The sequence below is a fragment of the Peromyscus californicus genome, unplaced genomic scaffold, assembly GCF_007827085.1.
Source record: "Peromyscus californicus insignis strain IS unplaced genomic scaffold, ASM782708v3 Scaffold_14__1_contigs__length_90479793_seg_2, whole genome shotgun sequence".
Lineage (NCBI taxonomy): Eukaryota > Metazoa > Chordata > Mammalia > Rodentia > Cricetidae > Peromyscus > Peromyscus californicus.
In genome coordinates, this window is record NW_026294436.1 from 67,563,784 (window position 1) to 67,580,468 (window position 16,685).

Here is a 16,685-nt window from a genome sequence, read left to right on the forward strand (position 1 = left end):
TCCTGGCCCAGTCTCTGTTCTATTGGTCTGTCTGTCGTGTGCTGTGTGTGATTCTGGTTTGATGACTTCAGCCCTGTAATTGCTCTTAAATGCTCGTAACACAAGCGTTACCCCCTTTCTCTGTGCCTTCAAGACTGTCTTGGCTCTTCTTGGCCTTCCATGTTTTCATAAAAATTTTAGAATGAGTGCATCAACTATCAAAACAAATTTGAATTCTGACCATTATTACGTTGGGTTGTGTGATGTTTAGTTTTGTCAACTTGACAGTCTAGAATCACCTGGGAAGAGAGTCTCAACGAGGAATTGTGCAGATTAGGATGACCTGTGGGTGTGTCTATGGGTGATATTTTGATGATGCTAATTGAAGTAGGAAGACCCAGTCCACTGTGGGTGGCAGCATCCCCTAGCCTCGGGTCCTGGACTGTGTTAAGAGTGGGCAAGGGAACTGAGCAGTACGCACATGTGCATTCATCTTCTCTCTGCTCTTGACTATGAATGTGACTAGCTGTTTCAGGTTTGTGACCCCTGTGACTTCCCTTCTGACTATAATCTGGTATCATGGTGAAAATAAACCCCAAGTTTTTGCCAGGGTATTTTGTCATAGCAACTAGAAAAGAAAAATAGGACAGATTTATAGTTAAAATTCTGAGGAAAATAAGACCTATGCAATATTGGCTCTCCCTACTTATTAAGGTCTTTAACAATTGTTCTCAATAATGTTTTCTATATGGAGGTCTTGTCTTTTGTTTATTTATTTGAATTTAGCAATTCAGATTTTTATGTGCTTGATAAAAGTTTTAAGATTATTTAAATTTATCTGTTAGAAATTCATTATGAACTTTACTATTTATATTTGTACATTCTTGTAAGTTTTTTTATATTGATTTACTTTATTTTATGTGTATATGAGAGTTTGCCTACATGTATGTGTATGTACTATGTACATGTTAGGTGTCCTTGGAGATCAGAAGATGCCTATGGAGCCCAGAAGAGGGCATCAGACCCCCTGGAACTGGAGTTACAGAAGGTTGTGTGTCACCATGTGGGTGCTGGGAACTGAACCTGGGTCCTCAGCAAGAGCAACAAATGTTCTTACCTGCTGAGCCCTCATCCCTCTAGCTCCTATCTTTGTGAATTCTTTTGGGGCTTACCACATGCATTGTCATGTCATGTTTGAATACTAAAGCTTTTCTTTCTAGCTAGCTGATTCTTTCCACTTTCCTCTTATTTGGGTCCTGCTTCAGTGTGCTGTGGGATGTTCTGTATGGCAAATATGTTAATAAATAAAACACTGATTGGCCAGTAGCCAGACAGGAAGTATAGGTGGGACTAACAGAGAGGAGAATTAAGGGAACAGGAAGGGAAGGAGGAGACTGCCTGCAGCCGCCTCCAGGACAAGAAAGATGTAAGGTACCAGTAAGCCATGAGCCACGTGGCAAATTATAGATTAATAGAAATGGGCTGAATATAAGAGTAAGAGCTAGACAATGATAGGCCTGAGCTAATGGCCAAGCAGTTTAAATAACATAAGCGTCTGTATGTTTATTTTATAAGTGGGCTCCTGGACTGGCGGGGCTTGGCAGGAGCTGGAGTGGCGGGAGCTGGAGAGAAATTCTTCAGCTACATCAGTGAGGAAACCCAGTGCAGTGTCCAACAAGTGTAAGAAGTGAGCATTCCAGTCAGGGGCCCAATCTCAAATTGATGCCTTCTAGATTTTTACAATACATACTTTTCTAATAATATTTCTTATTAAATTTCAGTATTTTGTTTAATTCCTAGCTTATTAAGAGTTTTTTCTTTTTAATATGAGTGGATGTGGAATTTTATCAAATGGTTTTTTACATCTAATAAGATGGTAATTCTCTCCTTTATTCTGCTAAATGTTCAAGTCACACTGGATGATCATTAAATGTTAAGTTGGCATACTTGTGATGTGTTTAAATTATGCTCACCAATGTGTTCATCTTAAGGTCTGCATTGTGTTGCTGAGGTGGGTTGTCCTGAATGTTTTTCCCATCTGTGACATTCTTTCCACTTGTCTAATAATCAAGGAGGCTGCCCTGTAAAGCTGCTGGTGTCCCGCAGAAGGGTATACCTTACTCACACGGGGAGGGAGTGAGATTGCTGCCTGACCTTCCACACGCGTTCAACAGAATTCACGAAGAAGTATCCTGAGTCTGGAGTAGGCTTTGTGGGAAGCCTTTCTGATTTAAATTGAATTTACTTGATATTTTATATAAGTATAACTTGGCAATTTCAGTAAATGATAGTATTTCTTACCTTGCTTGAAGAATTTGACTTCATCTGAATTCTCAAATGTTTTGATTTCAAATTTTCTTTCTGTCTTCTTTATTTTTTTAATGTAGGCTCTGCCAATGCTATATCTTTTCATCCTTACTTTCGGTTGGGTGCGCTGTGTAGTTCTTGATAAATGCCATCAGTGATTGTTGATTGTGGCTTCAAAGAATCTTGCTGGTCCTTCTTGTCTTGTTTCTTTTATCATTAAAGCTCTCTCTATCATTTATTCTTAATTATTTATTTCCTTGTACTTTTTTCAGGTTTAATCACTTACCCATCTTCTGACCATTTAAGAATTCTTAATTTTAGTTCTAAATGATCACCCTGAATTTATATATACCTAGTAACATACCTCAATATTTATAAAGAAATATCCAATAGAAGTTTAAACACAAACCCACACCTGCAATAAAAACAACTGATCAACAGATTTCACTTAATCAGCACTAAGATGTGTGTACTTAGATATTCTTTTGTTTATTTCTTGAGTCTCACCGTGTAGCCCTGACTGACCTTGAACCTATAGAATTCCAGGACAACCTGACTTGACTCTGCCTCCTGAGTGCTGGGACTACTGGCATGTGTGAGCAACCATGCTGAGCTTTCTCTGTGTGTTTAGGCTTAAAGAGGATGTACAGCCATAGATTTATCTGCATAGCATATGTTACAATATGCAAATTTTCATTGTTACTCCATCCAAAACATTTTCTTTTTTTTATGTTGTTGTTTTATTGGACCCATGGGTTATTTAGGAAGATATTACTCAGTTTCCAACATAGGAGTTAGTTTTATAACAGTTCGTTTCTGTCTTATTTTCATTGTGGTCCAAATACATGATCAATAATTTCAATCACTTGCTGTTTGTTGGGACTGAATTTCCCATGTGGACAGTCTTTGTGAATGTTGCATATATACTCTAGTATATGTAATGTGTAACAGTCTTGCCCTGCAGAATGGACAGCCAATATCCACAGAAATTCGTTATCTAAGTTGTAAATATAAAAATACAAAAGTTGCTCTCTTTCCACACTCTCTCCTTCCGTATATTCTCTCCCCTCCACATGGTCTCTCTCTTCCTCTTCCTCTCCCTCTCCCTCTCTCTCCCAATAAAGGTCTAGAAAGGTTTAAAAAAATACAAAAATAAGCACGGTAAGCTCAACACAATGTCATAGGCTATCCTGGGCTATGTAGCAAGACCTTATCTCAAAAAAGAAAAGAAAGTCTTTAAAAAAAAAAAAGGAGGGGGTACTTTTCAGTAGCAAAACACACAAAAGTATACCTACCATAACTATTTTGATCCCCCCTCTGTGTGTGTTGTATGTGTGTGACTGTCTGTCTGTCTGTGTCTGTGTCTGTATCTGTTCTATGTCTGTGTGTTTCTTAGTGGTTTCAGGCAGGGAACTAAAAATTCCACAGGAGAAATCACTTAGAGCCACAAGCTATCAAGTGTCCTGTTCCAACACTGCATCAGGTTTCATCACAGTCAACATCCTTTAAAGAGGAAAGAAACAGCCGGAGCCATCCCTGCTTGGGAAGCAAAGCCACGCACAGAGTGGCCCCTCTCTTCTCAGCAGCTCCCCCCTCTTCCGTCGGCTCCTTCTGGACAGCAATGGCCGTCACCTCTCCTTTTCCTTGTTCCATGTTGATTGTCCATAACAGCATCATTGGCCTGGGCTGATTCCATTCAGCTTCTGTGACCTGCTCCTGAGTAAACCAATGGTCAGGGCGGTCTCTCTTGTACTGAATGAAACAGTGGCACTAATGGATGCCAGTAGATGGCACATTAAAATACCATCCAATGGTACAGAGTTCAGGGCCCCACAGCTGCCCCCAGTCTGACATTGTTTGCAGACCCGGGTATCTCCAAGGCCACTTTCAAATTCAGTGATTTAGTCAGACTCACATAACTTAGAAAACCCATGATCCTCGTGGATAAGTGTATTAGAATGGGGGTACACAGGCTAAAATCGCCCAAGGGAAGAGGTACGTAGGGCAGGATCCAAGAGTCACAGCCACAAGCCCCCAGCGGAGCTGTGCAGACATCACCTCTCCTTCAAGCAGCAGTGTATGACAGTGTATCAACAATCAGGGAGACTGACTCCGGAATTTTATCAGGGTCCTTCCTGTAGACACAGTTGACCACTATGGGCTGATATTAGTCTCCAAGCCCCCCAGAAGCTGAACTGATATTTGGTGTCCCACATCACACAGACTACGTAGCATGCCTAATGCCACCAGGTGAGCATGGGTTCTTATGTCAGGCAGGACACTCCAGGAACTTAGAGGTTCCCTCCCAGGACCTGAGGACAAAACCATCCTTTGGCCAAGATTCATCCTTCACTGCACATGTGGCAAACTCTTTGAGAGTGTAAACCAGATCCTTCTACATGCTTAGGTTCTACTAGTGTCCCTTCCACCAAACAAAACCCCGCGCCCTGTCCTAACCCGCCAGGCCCTGTGTGCTCGGCCCTTCCTCCCCCGCGTTGGCTGCTATTTTTCCAAATACACAGGTGTTCCCCGGTGTGTTGTGGGACCCCAAGCTGCTTTCCGACCTTTGTGCTGGCCTCACCATTCTGCCTGAAATCTCCCAGATCCACGTGTAATTGGATCTGTGCTGTCATTCAGGTCTCAGCTTAATAAATGCCGTTTCCTCGGAGGCCCCTTTGCCTGTCTGCTCGAATTAAGTGAGTCCCCAAGTCACTCCCTACCTTATCACCACATTATGAGCTCATCGCAGGCGTGAGATTCGCCTGTTATTTTCTAGCTCATTTGTCTCTTAATTTTGCGGTTAGAAGCCTCCTCCATGCAAATGCTGTAAGAGTGGAAATGGTGACTTCTTCTCCGACCCCATCCCCCACACCTAGGATGCACTGGACCCAGAGTATGGGCTCAGTAGTCCCTGAACAAATGAACGAACAGCAGGGTGAATAAGAAAGACTTACAAATTCCAGTTCATGGGAATCTAAGTCAAGTTCTTTACAGCAAGGCATTTAGAGCCTTTAACATAATAATGTGGATTGTAAGGCTCATATGTATTTATATATTGTGTATTCATATTCCTGGGAACGGTTTTGCATTTTTACATATAACCAACATCTTGAAAACATTGTTGACTCTCCCTGCGCCTGCCCCCACCCCTGGGACTGTACTCTGCTGACTGGTCTAATAAATAAATCTATACTGGGTGTAACTGCGCAGCATTGCCTGAGGATCTTCCTCTCCTTGTACTTGCTCATTACACTGAATCTCCAATTTTAACTGGCTGTGGTGGGCCGGTGAAATGTGGCTTTTCAGAATGGAAACCTTTGCGAGTCCTCAAACTACATCCTGGAAGTGCCCGTGTATGGCTCACCAACCTAAGTTCTAACTGTTGGCCGGATTGTATATGACAGAGTCAAATATTGACAGATGCTTCCAGTCTTTGCTAATGACACGTGTGAAGTGGCTTTGTGATTTATTTTTTCTGAATGGATGAATCTGTGGTGTAGGAGATTGGGTTAGAAACAGTCCCCGACTTAACAATGGTTCAACTTAATGATGCTTCGACTTTACCATGATGTGAGTGCAATGCCCGCTCAGTAGAAACCTTACTTCACATTTTGAATTTTGTGTTTCCCTGGGTTAGTGATACTTGGCACGGAATTCCATCTTGATGCTGGACAGTGACTTCTAGTCAGCTGCAAGATAGTAAGGGCGAGTGAGCCACATTCTACACTATGCTGGGTAGCTGAGCTGGGAGGTGTAGGTTGTGTGTTTAACACTTTCAACTTTGTGTGTACGTGCATGTGGTGGAGGGAGGGATGCACATGTATGCACGTGCCCAGGCATGTGGAAGCTAGAGAACAACCTTGGATGTCATCCTTCAGGAGTGTCATCCACCTTGTTTTTTGAGACAGGGTCTCTCCTTGGCCTAGAGCTCACCCATTAGGCTAGACTGCCTGGCCAACAGGCTCTGGGAATCCACTTGTCTCTGCCTCTGAAGGATTACAAGTGTACACCGCCACTCCTCGTCCATTTGGTTTTTGTTGTTGTTTGTTTTTTGTTTTTCTGTTTTCTGGGACTTGAACTCAGATCTTCAGGCTTGCAAGCATTTTGCTGATTGAACCATCTCCCCAACCCCATTTTCAGCTTTTAATGTTTTCAATTTACATTGAGTTTTTCTGAATATGGCTCTTTGTGAATTCTCAAGGAATGTCCATATTCCTCTATGAAACCCACTTCAGCATTAATGAAGATTACACATGTATTTTCAGATACTCAAGGTCCTGATCCCTTTTCTAGAAATGAGGTCAGTGGTTATTTACCATCACCAAAGCTCGTTGGGGCAGATAGTTATTCCAGGCACCATCTTAACCTTATACTTGCCTTACCCTTCCTTCCGGGAGCAGGGGATGCCACAGAGTGTGCCTGAACAATCAGAGAGGATGTGGATGACCTTTTCTTCTGTTGAACTTGAAGGTTTGTTAGAGCTGGTCTGGACTGGCCTTGCCCTTGGTCCTAGAGCACATCACAGCCTGTTTTTTCTGCTTTAGTGGGACTTGAACTCCAAAGCCTTTACTGCTATGTGGCTGTCCCATGTAGTGAGCTGGTGTTGTGTCAGTCCCATACAGACTCTTTTTTGACCACAGTATATTACCCCCCACTCCCCCCCTCCACTACAGCACACCCAACTTGGGTGAAGCATCCTACATTAATCTTAGCACAGGCTGGAAAATCAATCTTGGGAGCAAAGCCTGGGAGCTTTTCCCTCGGACTAGCCAATGTCAACCTGTCTGTGATGTCCAAGTGGACACGCTATCCATTGACTTTACTCCTCAAACTGGCCACCTCGCAACTCTGCTAGTTAATTCTTAAAGACATTTAAAGTCCATCATGGGATGGTTGCTTAGACACATACATTACCACCTCAAGAACTGTTTACAGCAAGATTTTACAGACAGGTGCCTTGATAAATGTGTTTTTACTTGCTGTGGATAATTTCTGCCGAGTGCCATTGAGAAAAACATAATTCACATTTTCCATTCTGAAGAAGGCAGCGCTGGTGTGCAGAGAGTTGTCCGTTACCTTGTAACTATTCTGGGCCTGATTTGGAGGAAATTAGGCTATTTTAACGCAGAAACTATCGGTTAAACGTGAATAGTTAGAGCACTCTTTTCCACGGCCTACTATAGAGTGAATGAGATGCAAAATGGAAGCCAGTAGACGGCTCTCCAGCTGAGACTGTAGGGGGACACCCAGGTGTGCCCAAAGCCAGCTAGCTGGGCTCGAGGGCTGTGCACTCCCAGGGTTCTTGATGGAACTTGAGACAGCGCCCCACCCTGCAGTTCTTCTTTGGCAGGAGCATGAATGGGTCTGGGAATGGGGAAATGTTGGGGAAGACCTATGTGTTGACACAGATCTTACTCTCAAGTTAGTGGGGGCAAAGATAAAGATACATCTGGCCTTACAGATGATCTAAGGTGAATGTCCCCTACTCTTTCTCTCAAGGAGGCCTCTTGTCTGAGTCTTCTCCATTGTTCATGCCCTGATTTCTGGTTCTGCTATGTCCTACCCCATGTTGCTTCTGGAGAACCTTGCATCAATCCCATCATGCCCTTGATGGGCCCTTTGTAGAGTAACCAAAGCTAGCAGCCACCAGCCACTGTGAAATCCTCCCTTTCTACCTGTCCCAGGGCTCCCAGGGCTCCCGGGGCTCCCAAGGCTCCGTGCCTCAGAGCTGACAATCCAAGCTGAAGCATCTTGATGAACAGGGCTCTTATTACTGCTGTTCCAGCCACATGGTGCATTCGATAGACTCTGGGGAGCAGCTAAGAAGCCAAAGATCCTCTAACGCATTGAAGAATTTCTGGAGAAAGGTTCTGATTGGAAAAACACTACCGTTAGATTCTTGCCTTGTTTTCAAAAAATTAAAAATTAAGAATTCAGAAATTTGGAGTCTAACCCATCTCCAGGTCATACTTATAAACCTGTGTGCATTTAAGATCAGAAGCATTTATCAGGGTTGGCAGTAAAGCCTCAAGATAGAACATTTACCCAGCAGGCTCCGTGTCCTGGTTTCTATCCCCAACACTAAAATAAAATACACAAAATCAGAAACATTTAACAGGGATGTATTCATGAGGGATGGGGAAAAGCACACAGTGGTCGATGTGACTTAAACCAGAGGGGGCTCGTTGTGAGGTGTTCAGGGGAGAATGAGCAGAGTCCCGGCTTGGCAGTGCGGAACACTGTGGTTTCTACGGTGACTTGTGTAAGTAGATAGGAGCAGAAGCAGGCATTCACCTTGCACTCTTGGTGTGTTTTGTCATTTTGCTCACTACCCCTTTAACTTGTCCTCTTTCTCCTTTTCATTGTCCTTCTCACTTGGTCTCAGCCACTCCATGTCCTGAACCCTAGGAGGCTGGCAAGAGTATATGCTAGTCTAGTATCCTTTGAAGAGCACACAATGGAGATGGGAAGTATCGGCAGCAAACGCAGAGGCAGTTCAGCCTCCATGCTGTTCTGCACACCATGCTTGCTCATCAGACTGAGGCGAGGCCCTGCACCATGCCTGGGTGGCTGCAGCCACTAACCCGACAGGCTAAACTATGTTAAATCCTGTCCAAAACACAGCCGGCGCTTCATTCATTTCCAGAATTATTCAGATCAACGGTCTGTTAGTGTCTTAGGGTTCCAATTACTGTGAAGAGACACCATGACCACAGCAACTTTTATAAAGGAAAGCATTTCATTTGGGTGGCTTACAGTTTCAGAGGTTTAGTCCATTATCATCATGGCGGGAAACATGGCGGTGTGCAGCCAGACATGGTGCTGGAGAAGGAGCTGAGAGTTCTACACCTTGATCCGCAGGCCATGGGAAGTGATCAAGCATAAGAAACCTCAAAGCCCGTCCCCACAGTGACACACTTCCTCCAACAAGGCCACACCTCCTAATTGTGCCACGCCCTATGAGCTTATGGGGACATTTACATTCAAACCACTACAGATAGGAATTGTTATAGGCAGCAAATAAAGTTCCTTTTAGGAGGTGATTCCTGCACACTGGGTCCCTCTTTCTGTTAGTTCTGTGACACAGGCTGTGAGCTTGTCATTGTCACCTGAGTCTGGTGACAGGTGAGATACCATGTATCTATTTGTTGTGTAGTTTGAGACCAGGGCTGAAAACAAGAACTTCCTTGTAAAGCTATGAACCATTTTAAATTGCAAAAAAAAAAAAAAAAAAAGTAATATTCATCTTTTCTTGCAGACTGCCGCATCCCCCAAATTGAAGATGCTGAGATTCACAACAAAACGTATAGACACGGAGATAAGTTAATCATCGCCTGTCATGAGGGATTCAAGATCCGGTACCCTGACCTATACAACATGGTTTCATTATGTCGTGATGATGGGACATGGAGTAACCTGCCCATCTGTCAAGGTATGAGATGGGGGCCACTACTGTCAACTGGACTTGTCCTGACTGCGTTGAAGAAGGTGCATGTACATGACCTTCTCACACGGCGGCGGAGATTATGGCAGAAAGATACAAAGTCACCCCACCTAGGTCCTGCCCTATCTTTCTGTGACCTCTCTTAGGATCTCATCGCTCCTTATGGTGGTCAGCACCATATACCGAGGTTTCCCAGTCTAGAGAGGAGAGTCCTTATTCTTTAGTATGTTGGGCATCGTTCCCTTTCCATAGAAAACCAGTACAGTAGTGTAAGAATTAGGAGAGTTGGGCTAGTGAAGGGACTCAGCAGGGAGACGCGCTTGCTGGGGAGCCTGGCAACACGAGTTGGTTGTCTGGAATGCACTAAAAAAAGTAGGAGATGCCGGGCGGTGGTGGCGCACGCCTTTAATCCCAGCACTAGGGAGGCAGAGCCAGGCGGATCTCTGTGAGTTCGAGGCCAGTCTGGGCTACCAAGTGAGTTCCAGGAAAGGCGCAAAGCTATACAGAGAAACCCTGTCTCGAAAAACCAAAAAAAAAAAAAAAAAAAAAAAGTAGGAGAGAACTGACCACCATAGGCACTCTGGCTTGTACATGTGTGCCTACACACATGCACACATAACATGTGCATGCCCTCCAATAACAATAATAATAATAATAATAAATTGAAAAGAATTTGGAGGCTTTGTAACTGGCTGTGAACACATAGGTGAATTGTTGTCTACTTAATGGAAATTGCAGGTGTAATACTTGAGAGGTGGTGAGAAAATAGTAAGCCCATCTTACAGAGACTATTTTCTCTTCATAATGTTATCCCTTCTTATAATGCACGAAAAGCAGACAAAAATCACATTCAAATACTTGCAAACCACACAGTATTTATCCTTTCACATTTTAAAAATTTGCCCCAGCCACCGTATACAGGGGGACCTGTTTTTGAAAATAAGCCCTTGAGTTCACATTAATTCTGATTTTATTTTTTGACATGTGACTTGGTCTAAAGGACCAAAAAAGCCAATGCATAATTCATAATTTGAGGGAGAAGCGGGGGGCATTCAGATGTGCTCCAACAGCTCTGGCATCTTCAAGTTGAGGTGAATGTTAACTTTGTGCTGGGAAATCACAACTGGCAGGCCCTGATATTGCTTTGTGTGCCCCGTCATCAGAAATAAATTGTTTTCCTACACGGGAGCTTAAGAGTCGAGGCCCTGTGAAGGGACAGAGGGTTCATGGTTGGAAGGACAGAGGAGCCCAGCCACCACACTCCCTGCCCTGTGACCTGTCACTAGCCTGCCCTAATAGAGATGTGGGTTTTATTTATCTGTTCAGAGACCGCCTGCAAAACAAGCAGCTGGCGCCTGGGTTGGGCTCCTCCTGCAAATAAACATCATTAGCCGCAGATGAATTCCAGGGACAGATTCATTCCAGGGCTGGATGACTTGGTGAACGGGTGAAGAAAAGCACCCCAGACTGCCGCCACTCCCTGCGGCCCTGTTTTCTCCACATTCTTTCTCTGTGGCCGCTCGCACTTTCTGGTTCCCCTTTTACTGCTTAAATCCAGTGTGTTCCCTAGGAATTCTTTCTCCTTGTGGCCTTTTGGGGTGTCATTTTAAAGAGTTCAGATAAGTGCCTCGCTGTTGCTGTCTGGCCAGTCTGGGTCCCTCTCCCTTTCTCAGATTCTGCTCCAGACATAACTTTTCTAAGTCAGCAACAAGAGAGATGACTGGCTATGCTTTTTGTTTTTATTTTTAATTTATGGTCTTGCTGAGATTTAAATCCAGGGTTTCACACGTGCGAGGTCAGAGCCCTGCTTCTCAGCTCTACACCCCTATTCGTCTTTTGGCTCCTGATTTTGAAAGAAGGGCTCACTGCATTGCCCAAGCTAGCCCTGAGCTCACTCTATCACCCAGATAGGCCCTGAACTTGTGGTCCCCTTGCCCCAGTCCCCCCAAGTAGCTGGAATGATAGGCTTACACCACCAGGCCTGCACCTGGTTACTCTTAAGAGATGTGCAGCTTCAAACGATGCCAGGGGCCCCAGCCCAGCTGTCCCTCGTCGGAGCCCTCCATCCCGCAGGGGAGGTGCCCTGCTTGTGCTGTGGCCACGGCCCATCCTGTGTGTTCCTGCTGCTGGAGACAATCCTGCCAACTGTGGCTGCAGCAGCCTTCCTCTGGCCGCCTGGCTGGCACAACGCAGGAGAGCAGGATTCTTGAGTTGCTGCAGACAGCCTGGCACCTCTCCGAGCCCCCTGGTGGATTGTAATTGGCTCTTAAGAGTGACATTTCATTCTAGAACTTTTATTTGCACCTATAGATCCACGGGCTAAAGCTCCAGTGGGCATGTCTCTATTATCTAGAAGTGCAAATGGGAATCCCACTGAACTATTGAGTGGAAGCCTGTTTCCCACTGTTAGATTTAGGATGGGCTGTCTCCAACCAAGAGTGAGCATATCTTTCCCTCTCAGCGCTGATTAGCCGCTCAAATTATAGCTCCTGCCATCTCCTCAGGAGGAGTGGAGGGCAGGCTGCTCAGAGGCCATTTGTTGGCAGCTACTTTAGGTTTTGGAGAGTATCTGCCTGCCCTGCCCGCTGTGGGGCAGAAGCAGTTGTGATTTGGGAAAGACCAGGCATCTCCTGAGAAGCAGCTGAGAGCTGGAGCCCCATCTCCGCAGTGAGTGCTGGGCCGGCATCCTGTCAGCCACCTGAACTGTGTAAGCATCCCATGCCTTCCTTCTGTGCCTGCTAATGGATTTGTCTGCTGTTTCTCAATTACTGATTCCATTTTTCCTGATTTCCACTCCTCCCCCCAACTCTTCACACCACATCTGCTGCAAACATTACCAGTTTTTAGCTCAGGAAAATTAAAAACCAACCAAGGGAGGGAACGCAGGAGATGACTCAGTTGACAAAGTACCTGCAAGCATGAGAACCTGAGTTGGGATCTCCAGGACCACAGAAGCTGGGCTTGGCACGGCGACAAGCGTCTGTGTCCCAGCACTGGGGGCACAGAGACAGGGAGATCTCTAGGTCAGCCAGCCTAGCCGAGACAGTGACCTTCTGGGACAGTGAGAGATTCTGTCTCAAAAAAGGAGAGAGAACAATAGAAGAAGACACCCAACATCAGTCTTCAGTCTCCACACATGTACATACTGTCTCACACACACACACAAACACATACACACACACACACATATACATACACACATATATATACATATACACACATACACAAACACACATACATACACACACAAACACACACAAACACATACACATATACATACACATACACATACATGCATACACACACATACACATATACATACACACAAACACTACACATATACACATACACATACATGCATACACACACATACACATATACATACACACAAACACTACACATATACATACACATACACATACACATACACACACACACACACACACACACACACACACACACACACACGTAGCAGGGATTGAGAAAACCATGAGATGGAGTAAAAAGGTGCTGAGTTCTCCTGCTTTGAGGGTTGCAGGGGTGGGGAGGGTCTAGAAACATCCTGAGTGGTTCTGAGTCAGGGCCTGCTCCAGTTGTGGACCTTGGCGGCCCAAGGCACAGTAGTAAGGTAGGAACCAAACAATTGCAAGTGTGAGTGACTGTGTTTGTCCCTAAGCTCTGCACCCCTGGTGCCTCAGGCCTTTCCTCACTCTGGTGCACAGGCACTGCAGCAGCTGGCTGAGAGAGCCCCTGGAGACAGTGTCTGAGAAAGCCACCTCTGGTTGGGGATTTAGCTCAGTGGTAGCAAGTGCAAGTGCAAGGCCCTGGGTTCGGTCCTCAGCTCCGGTGGGGGGGTGGGGAGGAACGAAAGCCACCTCTGGAGGAGCGCTTGGTCATCTGCCGTTGTGCAGAATACAAACCCTGTGCCCGACAGCCGTCCGGGAAAGCGGGTATTTTCATTACACGTCGTTTGCTTCACACACATGCTTGCCCCCGGAAGAATGTCGCCCTGTGATGTCATTGTGCTCTCCAGTGACCTCACTAGATTCACCCAAAGGTAGCCGGTGGTTTAGAAGTAGTAGTCCAGTTCCCCATTTGTTCTCTGATGGCACAGGACTTGTTCTGTGGGAGCCATTGGAAGGCTGTGCTTCTCAGAGGCCCCTCCCACCGGGCCATTAGCAATGCATATGCTTGGGTTCCACTGAGGCCTGCTGAGACATTTGACCTGGGGTCAGTGTCTCTCCATCCCTCTGGGGAATTCTCAAGCTTGAAAACCAGCACACTTTAAGACTCTTGGCCTATTTCACGTAAAACCAGATATCCAGAAATCCAGTAGTACCAGCCCAAGCAGGATCCTGTCCTCTGACTGAGTTTGGAACATCGCCCGCCCGAGTCACAAACCCCTAGCCATTGTAATGTCTGTTTCCTCCTAGGGTGCCTCAGTGGCCCTCATCCCTGAGGTCACCTTAAATGACATGGGGAGCTTCATAAACACGGAGTGACCCGCAGGCTCTCCTCCTGCACATGGAGCCTGGGCACCACTGGTTTATAAAAGCCCCTCAAGCTCTTCCATTTGGGACAGATTCACCTGGCTAGGGGTGTGCTAAACCATACGCCTCTTGCCTCCCTTCTTCCTCCTAACCCTCTATCTGACCCTTGTGGTGCCATTTCAAGTCTGCAATGCCCTCTTCTTGCCAAGGGACAATCCCAAAGAGTTCCTCTGTGCCATTCGCTGTGTGCATGTATGCAGAGGCAGCCTAGTGAAACCTTTCCATTTTCCCTTCACGTTTCACAGGCTGCCTGAGACCTCTAGCCTCTTCCAATGGCTACGTGAACATCTCGGAGTTCCAGACCTCCTTCCCCGTGGGAACTGTGATCGCCTATCGCTGCTTCCCTGGATTTAAACTCGAGGGTTCTGAGTATCTCGAATGCTTACACAACCTTATCTGGTCGTCCAGCCCACCCCGGTGCCTTGCTCTGGAAGGTAACACATATAAGTCTTTTGGAAGCGGATGTTTAGTTGGGAGGCGTCTCATTGTGGCCAGTAGTGACTTTTGCTTGCCTAGGTCCAGATCATCCACCTGCCATGGAGCTATACTCACATCAGACTTGCCCTCTGCCCCCCACCCCCACCGACTCGCCCACCACGTTCTTAGATTTAAGGGGAAGAAGGCAAATAGAAGAAGTTGAAATAATCAGATGTCAGGCTGCAAAATATTGCAAAGTTAAATGAAATGCCTTCAAAATTAATTTTCTCTGCACCAAATGATAACAGATGGCACGGTGGCACCATCCATCTCTGTCTCACCCATCGTTTATTGTTGTGGCATTGTTCCTCTCATTTTCTCGTGCATTGATAGCTGAGCCATAAATGTTTGGCTATAAGACACTCTTGGAAGTCTGAAAGCAAGAGCCATCTCTTCCCTGTTTTTATGACCTCTGTGTGGTTAATAAGGTGTTGTTGCTAAAGACCACTAATCAGAGGTCTGTGTTGTAGGTGTGGGGAGGCAGGGCTCCCATGTCCAGAGTCTGGGCAGTGTCCTGGGGTCCCTACCACCCTCTGCCACTGAAGTCTGACATCCAGCTTCAGCCCTGGTTTGTCTCAGGGCTCCAAGTCTCTCCTGATGTGTTTCTTAACATCTGAGTAGATGGGTGGGAGAGGAGTCTCTGGGAGAAAATGACGGGGTTAGAAAACTTCCATTCCAGAGCCCCCTCCAAACCTGCCCCAAACCAAACCCCCCCCCAAACAATAGCAGGTCGAAGCAAACCGGTGCCCCCAAGTTTACAGCCACAAAGTTGCCTGCTTCCCTGCCACAGCCCTCAGGAGGAGTGGGGTTGGGAGAGTGCTGCTGGGAGTGGAGGTTGGCAGAAAGTTCGTGGAGCGGTGAGAGAAGGCTTTTATTTCTGAAGAGAAGACAGACACGGAGAGGGGCCGGCCAGAGCCATGGAGCCTCCCTAGAGAAGAGTTGAGGAAGAGGTGGGAGGTTGGGATGGCCACTCCATGCCATTCATTTGTAAAGTCCCTACACATCTCTATCTCCCAAATTTTATAGGTACAGAGGTCGAGGTGTTAACAGTGAGATGCCCTGGTATATTTGAATTGCTTACAACAGATAAGTTTTCAATAGGAGCATTCAGTAGGAACTTAGAATATATACATGTGTGTATGTATTTGTGTGTGTGTGTGTTTTGAAATCCAAATAGAACTGGCTGTTTTGTACCTCAGTTTGCTAAAGCTGGCCAGCCTAGTGTCCAGAGACAAGGTCACCCTTGTTTCCAGTGCTATCGCCTCCCCATTGTCCACGTACTGCCGATGGGCCATGATGTGTGTGGGCTGTCACCAAAGGACCCACCTTCATAGTTCCTGGAGGATTTCCCTGTTCACATAACCAGAAATCAAAGGTAGTTTGAAGATATCATTGTTATGATTTTATCAATTTGAAATGCCTGTTTTAGGCTCTTTTCAAATTTGCCTTAACTGCATTTCAAGTAGTCAGAGTCAGAAAGCTTCATCTGGGGACTTGGAGAGCAGCTTTTTATGGAGCCTAGAGAATAGGATATGGATAGACATAAAACAAAATCTGACTTCAAGAGGCAGCGATCTAAGGTTGTAAATAGGGAGCTGTGAGCAGCTTATGCTGGAAATGGGCCCCATTGCTGAACACATGGACTGTTTCTGTTACCAGCCTCAGCTCTGGCCAAGGAGGGATCTGGAAACCCTGCCGATGGCTGCCTGTACCAAGAAGGCCACTCAGTGCACCCCCTCCCCCCGAACCTCCCACCATTTAAATAACTTTTGCATCTTTGTTTTTAATGCCCATCTCTTTAAAGTAGCCAAGGAAATAGTTCACAAGCCCTTCCAGAGCAACAAAGGCCAAAAGTATAAAGGCTACGAGTCTAAACCCACAGGCAGAGTAAGCCAAAGGGTTACTTGATACTCAGGACCACACAGAAA

General features: G+C 45.8%; 1 protein-coding gene across 3 annotated transcripts in view; it reads left to right on the forward strand.

Annotated features, from left to right (window-relative positions):
* The window catches only part of Susd4 (sushi domain containing 4), a 132,025-nt gene that overhangs the window by 80,843 nt on the left and 34,497 nt on the right, over positions 1 to 16,685 (forward strand). For 2 of the 3 annotated variants that reach the window (XM_052737868.1, XM_052737866.1), the window contains 2 exons: positions 9,545 to 9,718; positions 14,526 to 14,713. In XM_052737868.1, coding sequence (XP_052593828.1) covers positions 9,545 to 9,718; positions 14,526 to 14,713 — 362 coding nt within the window. Of the gene's footprint in view, positions 1 to 9,544; positions 9,719 to 14,525; positions 14,715 to 16,685 lie in introns of all 3 variants that reach the window. The other variant, XM_052737867.1, reaches the window with a different exon arrangement.